Source organism: Lactuca virosa, chromosome 1 (genome assembly GCF_052849685.1).
Source record: "Lactuca virosa cultivar CGN04683 chromosome 1, Lactuca_virosa_CGN04683_v6, whole genome shotgun sequence".
NCBI lineage: Eukaryota > Viridiplantae > Streptophyta > Magnoliopsida > Asterales > Asteraceae > Lactuca > Lactuca virosa.
This window is the reverse complement of record NC_136426.1, coordinates 141,864,345-141,870,670: the sequence shown is the minus strand read 5'-3', so window position 1 is coordinate 141,870,670 and position 6,326 is coordinate 141,864,345. Positions and strand designations below refer to the sequence as shown.

The following is a 6,326-nucleotide window of genomic DNA, read 5'->3' as shown; positions in this document are numbered from 1 at the left end:
TCTTTGGGGAAAAGTTTTAACCTTAAATGAATTTTTATAAAAAATAAATTAAATTAAATTAATGAAATTTAAGGTTAAGTTAAAGTTAATTTAGTTAAATTTACTAGATTAATCTGGTGAAGGTTGTAGTTAGGCTGATCGAAGTGGATTCGGCATCGACTTCGGCAATCTCGGCGAACAACGGGTTGAAGCCTCGACATGTCAAGTTCGGATCGGCAACTCGATAATGTTTTATCGATGAGAGAAACTGTTTTTCTTTTTCTTTTTTTACCCATTAACTCAAATTCATTTTTTCAAAAAATACATTCTTTTCAAAAAAAAAAAAAAAAACACCTAATTTCAAGAATATAACCGTTTTTTTTTTCAAAATTTCAAATTTTAAACCCTCAATCTTCAACTATAAATATCATCATCCTTATTTATTTTTCACCCCATTCAAATCTTCTTAATCTAATTCTCCTAACTTTCTTATTTTTTATCTTCTTCAAAACCTCATCGCTAATGTCTCGTGTGGTTCGTTTTTGGTCCCCGAAAGAAGAGATGTTATTGGCTCGTGCATGCGTTGATGTTACAGAAGACTCAATCCACATTAACCTCCCTACAACTGCATTTTGGAGGAGAGTCACCAAAAAATACAACTGTGAAGCCCCGGTCCCTCCAGGTATAGAAGAAATCCACTCCAAATGGAGGCACGGAAAAGCACTTACAACTCAGTTTAACAGTTTGTTTCGTATGGTGATGCATTAAGCTGGAAATGGTGAAAATAAAAATATTTTGCTAGAGAATGTTCTTGAAGCTTACTGTGTTGAAACTAACATAGATTTCCGGCTTGTTGAGTTTTTGGCAAATTATGAAGTAGTCCCCAAAATTTGCGCAAATTTAAATTTGTTGTCTTTTAATTCAAGTTTTTTTTTCCTAGTGTGCTATGTTTTTAAGTTTAAGTGTGTATTAATTTAATTTCAAATGTGTTATATTTTTTAGTTTAAGTGTGTATTTTATTTTAATTTCAAATGTGTTTTGTTTTTTAAGTGTAAGTGTGTGGTTTTTTTTTTTTGAAGTTAATGAAATTTTAATTTAAAAAAAAGTTTGTATGTTTGAAATGTTTATTTTTTAAAATTAATTAATTTTAAAAAAAAATACAATGACATGTGTGACAACCCTTGTCATGTAAATGACAAAAATTTGAAGGACCGTGGCAAATCTGACATGGCGTCTACGTGGACTGGGGCAAGTATGACATCATTCTGACCGGCCTTAAAACTTGAGTAAACTGCAAATTTAGTTCCTAAAATTTGTTGAAAACAGGATAAGGTCCAAAAAAATTTCTATTTGTATCATTTATCCAAAAACACAAAACGTGGAATTTGTCTTTAAAATACTTAAATGGACATTATATATTGTTAATTTACTTTTGAATAAGCTGCAAAAATTGTCCATTTTCTAAAAACCATATATAAAATCCAAAAACTCCATACTTACACAGTTACACCAATCTAAAACAGGATATATTTTATAGATTTGATCCATATCAAATTTGAAATAACTATTATACCATTTAAGGGATTAATGTAGAAAAATCTCATTATTTTGGGAAATTTTTTAATAAAGTCTTAAAGTTTTTTTTTTTAACAGAAAAGTCCCGATTATTTAGCATTTTGCCCAAATTAACGAAAAAGTCTATTTTTACATTTGAACAGCAAATAGTAGATTATGTGATTTTCTTAAAATAATGAGACTTTTCTGTTAAAAAAAAACTATACGACTTTATCAAAAAAATTTCCAAAATAATGAGACTTTTCCGTATAAAACCCTGCCATTTAATTCATGTTTTTACATATTTTAATATTTTTAAACTAAAAAAATAATAATAATGACATCACAAGACCCACCCCCTCCCACATAACGTCCCAACCCATCAAACTTTCTTCTTTGCAATATCATACTTACAAAAAATTCTTGTCATGACATGACATTTTCCTACATTGAATCATATATGTTCACGAAAAAAACATCATGACATGAATTGAACATTTTTACAAATGATCATCACTTCATGTTAATTTAGAAAAAGTTACTTCATTCAGTTCATTGATAAGTTCAATGGCACAACTAAAGTGCATTCATAACTACTATCTTCTCCATCTTTTTCAAGTTTCAACAGTGTCCTTCCCTAAGGCCTAAGCAGTGATTACCATACATTACAAGTGACATGCCCTCGGTGTTCCATGGGCCCAACCCAAAACCAATAGCCGACTCGGCTATGGCCACTCCAGCTCATGAACTTTAACAACTCCTACCTCCATTTAAATGACCTTTTCAAACCCATTCCTATCCTCCATCTTTAGTCTTCTTGAATGAGCCTTCAGTTTCTTTAATCCATCACCTTGTTAAACCATGTTGAGTCGATAATGGATCTTACGTTTATGTTACTAAAAACAAACCCAATGGTAATATCAAATAATTTACATATTAAGCTGTGCAAAGAACTTAATCAAACATGAGTTTCCTGAAAGATTATCAGCAGCATCAACACTAAACTCCAACCTGACCTGTAATCACTCAATCCACAACAAAATCCCATTCAGACATTTCAACAAACACTTAATACGCATGTAAAATCACCAAATTTTCACATAAACCAACAAAATAACAGTCAACACCAAAAAATAGAAACGTATATAATGCTAATGAAAATGGAAGTCTACAGAAGTAGAACAAAGTCAAAACTCAAAACAAGTCACTAATGTTTATTCTCTTCAGCAGCTTTCTCTTCCTTCCCAAGAGCAACAACTAACTTCTTCAAAATCGCCTCAACTGACTGATGCGAATTCTCAACCGCCTTCGATATCACCTGCCACCTCTCCCCATGCTTCGGTTCAGCCACAACACATTTCCTCAACACCTCCTCCCGCTGTTCCTCACTTCCATGCTGCAACTCAAATTTATAAAGCAAACCCCAAAAATCGCCAACATCCGGTGCCAAAGTAACCGCTCTATTCAACCAAGTCCTCGCCTTATCCACCTTCCTATCACCCCAAAACAACTTCCCAATCGCCGCAATCACATGCGGATCATGCTCACACTTCTTATACGCGTCCGAACTTTTCGTCTTCCGTTGTGGCCTCGGTGCCATTTCAATCGAAGCCGCCCATAAAATCCCACTATTCGGACACTCTTGCAACGCCTTCGCCATCAAATTATCCGCCTCCTTTTTCGACCCGTGTCTCAACTCCACCCTCACCGCCGCCAACCACAACTCCGGGTTTTGCGGGTTCCGCTTCCTCGCCGTGGTTAAAACCGCCCGAACTTTACCCAACCCCGACAGTCTCTCTTCGAGACTGGCGAGGGATAACCAAAGCGGGGTTGAGTTCGGGCAGTGTTTTAACCCGGACTCGTACGCGGTCCTCGCGTCGGTTGATCGTTCGAGCCGCTCCTCGAGCTGCCCGAGCATCAACCATAATTTGAAAAAAGACGGAAATAGCCTCAACCCTTCGTCTAACAACTTTCGTTCTTCCTCCACGTTTCCCAATTCGCGTTCGACAATCGCGGACTTCATCCACACGCGCTCGGTCCCACCGCGTTCACGCGCTTTAGCTAAAAGCATACGCGCCCGCTCCGGCTCGTTATTTTCGAACTCGAGTTTGAACGCTGCAAGCCAAATTTCTTCCGAATTTGGGATCGCGGCGTACGCTTCTTGGAGAATCGCTCTAGCGGCCGGGACATCGCCCGCGAGCCACTTCTCTTTCGCGCCCATGAGCCATAACACTTCGGCTTGCGGTCGGTAAGTAACCGCTTTACGAAGTAACGCGTCGAGCGATTCACGGGTCCCGTGAGCTTTTTCGAGTTGAGCCGCTTTTAGCCAAACGCTTTTTTTCGTTAGAAACACGGTTAGCGCGTGCGCGTAGATAGCGCGTGCGGTTTCGATGGAGCCCCGTTTTTTACATTCCTCCGCGTCTGCGACCCATGTTGTTTTTCTATCTTCCTCTTCAACTCCGATTCCGATTGTGTTACTTATAATCGCGTTACATGTAACTACGGACCCTGCTCTTTCGGAAGCTTCCGCTTCTTTCATCCAAGCTTCACGATCAATTTCAAGACCTTCTCTTTGTAACGCGCGTATACCTCTTTCGATTATCTTCCCAACCATGGTTGTGTTACCGTTTGCTTCTTCTAACTTAGCTGCAGTTATCCAAATCGCGGGCTCTTTCGGAAGCTTTTCACGCGCTTTATTCAACACTTTTTTAGCAGCATCATATGTTTCTAATCGGGCTAAAGCGAGCCATAATTCGACATGTAACGGGCAACATTCGACAGCTCGTTGAAGTAAAAGTTTCGCGTCTTCTTCATTAGCAAGTTCAACAACCGCTTTCCACAATCGAACAGAATCCGGAATGTTTTCAAGACCTTTTCTTAAAACCCGACTTTTACTCGCGTCATCGTGTTCTAACTTTGCAGCTTGCATCCAGAGTTTGACCGAGTTCGGAATTGCTTTGACCCCACGAGCGATTACGGCTTTTGCTTCATCGGGATTTGATAATCGACATGCTTCGATCCATACGTCTTCGTTTTTCGGGCATTCTTCACATCCTTTTTTGATTAACTCTCTTGCTGTTTGGATCTTTCCTGCAACTTCTTCTAATCTTGCAGCTGCAATCCAGCCAGGTGGATGTTTTGGATTGGTTTGAATGACGGATTTCAATAACAACCGAGCTTTCTTGATGTCTGATATCTCAGCATCACTTGTGATCTTCATACTTTTGAGATCGGTTAAGTACCCTTTTGGGTCAACAACGGTCAAACCCGAGACAGAATCTGAAAGTCGGTCAAGTTTTAATGACAAAACCGTCCCTCGACCCTCACCAACAGCGGTCAAGTCGGGTGTTTGAGACCATGGTGTCTCGGTTCCACCCACGGCTCGACTTTTTGGATCCAATGCAGTCACGTGTTCCTTTTCTTGTCTGGCTTTTTCAAGTAAGGTATCGGGTACAGGAACAAAGCTTTCAAATCTTTTCTTTTTGTTTCTTAAAGAATAATCACCAATTTCAGGGATGCTATCCCATTCTGCAGCAGAAAGTGTGACTAATTTTCTTTTGAGATCAGCAAACTGTTCGGTGATTTTTGGGTTTGAAGCTCGATATTTTTCGATTTCCTCCTTTAACCTTGCTTCTCTTCTGTCTTTTCTTCTTGAATCCATTCTCTTATCGATTTCATCCCACACAGCATCGGCTTCTTTATCTTCTTCATCATATTCAGCAGAAGCAAACAATCCAACATCATTACCTTCAAACTCATCGAATTTCTGATTTTCATCATATCCCTTGTCTTCAGCTTCCTCCTCTTCTTCTTCTTCACCTGGACCTTTACCTCTCCCACGCCCAACACCAGAAGGGCCTGCAGCACCGACAGCAGCTGCTGACCTGTCAGGGAGGTCAGGGGCGGCACGGGCGGGACCGATATCAGAACGGGTGGTGAAACCGGTGGCTCCACGGCCTAACCCAGCTACATAATTTGGTGGAGGTCTGGTGTTGAGAAACTCTAATCGGTTCTTGGGTGCTACAGGGGCTTGCATGATGCCTAATAACAACAAAAGAAAATGAAAAAAATTAAAACTTGATAGCAATAACACAGATTCTCACGTCACAAAACAGATGCATAAAGTACAATTTATCTAAAGTCTCCACGACCAACTGTGGATGATACGCACAAAACCTAAGTGAAGTAACAATTAAAAGAGCAATACGCATAGAATCATAATAGGGCACCAAATGAGTTGCAAAAACTTTCAAGAGCAAAGACCGATTCACAAAAGCACACTTTACCGGAAATCACTAGGATTTTCAAATCTAGGGTTAGTGTTGTCTAATGGCGTGATTAATAACCCTAGATAACCACAATTTCAACTCGAAATCAATACGTATAACACTACAGGAGAACCGGAAATCAATCACGTACCTGTGTCGTTGAAACTCTGATCGGAGCTGCGATCCGGTGTAAAAATTGATAGATGAGAAGGCTTATCGAATTGGGGTACAAGGCGACGCCCGCGACAGAGTTAAAAAGAGAAGTCCCGCTATGGAGAAATATAAAAGAGAAGGGCGAGTCGGTGTGTGGTCCGTTTTAGCACTGCAATGCCTACTTAGGGGGTGTTAGGGATTAAAAAAAGTTTTTTTTTTTTTTTTTTATAAAAAGACTTTTTTATTTACTTAATGGTTTTTTTGTAAAAGAAGTTTTTAAAAAATGTTTGGATTAATTTTGAGAAGGCAAAGATCAAAAAGCCAAAAGTCATCAAAATCATAAATTTTGTCTTTTAAAAAGCTTCTTTTTCT

The 6,326-nt window shown here is 38.9% G+C and overlaps 1 protein-coding gene across 1 annotated transcript; it reads right to left on the bottom strand.

The window, feature by feature from the left end:
* Positions 1–2,605: 2,605 nt before the first annotated feature.
* EMB2770 (pre-mRNA splicing factor-like protein) lies at positions 2,606–6,103 on the bottom strand. Its single transcript, XM_079078030.1, has 2 exons — positions 5,953–6,103; positions 2,606–5,574 (listed from the first exon to the last, which is right to left on the bottom strand). Exon 2 carries the CDS (start codon positions 5,567–5,569, stop codon positions 2,741–2,743), a length of 2,829 nt encoding a protein of 942 aa, XP_078934156.1. The 5' UTR covers positions 5,570–5,574; positions 5,953–6,103; the 3' UTR covers positions 2,606–2,740.
* Positions 6,104–6,326: the final 223 nt, after the last annotated feature.

Bases quoted from the DNA above. Each gene is read 5' to 3' on its own strand.
- EMB2770 (XM_079078030.1), bottom strand. From the start codon at position 5,569: ATGCAAGCCCCTGTAGCACCCAAGAACCGATTAGAGTTTCTCAACACC.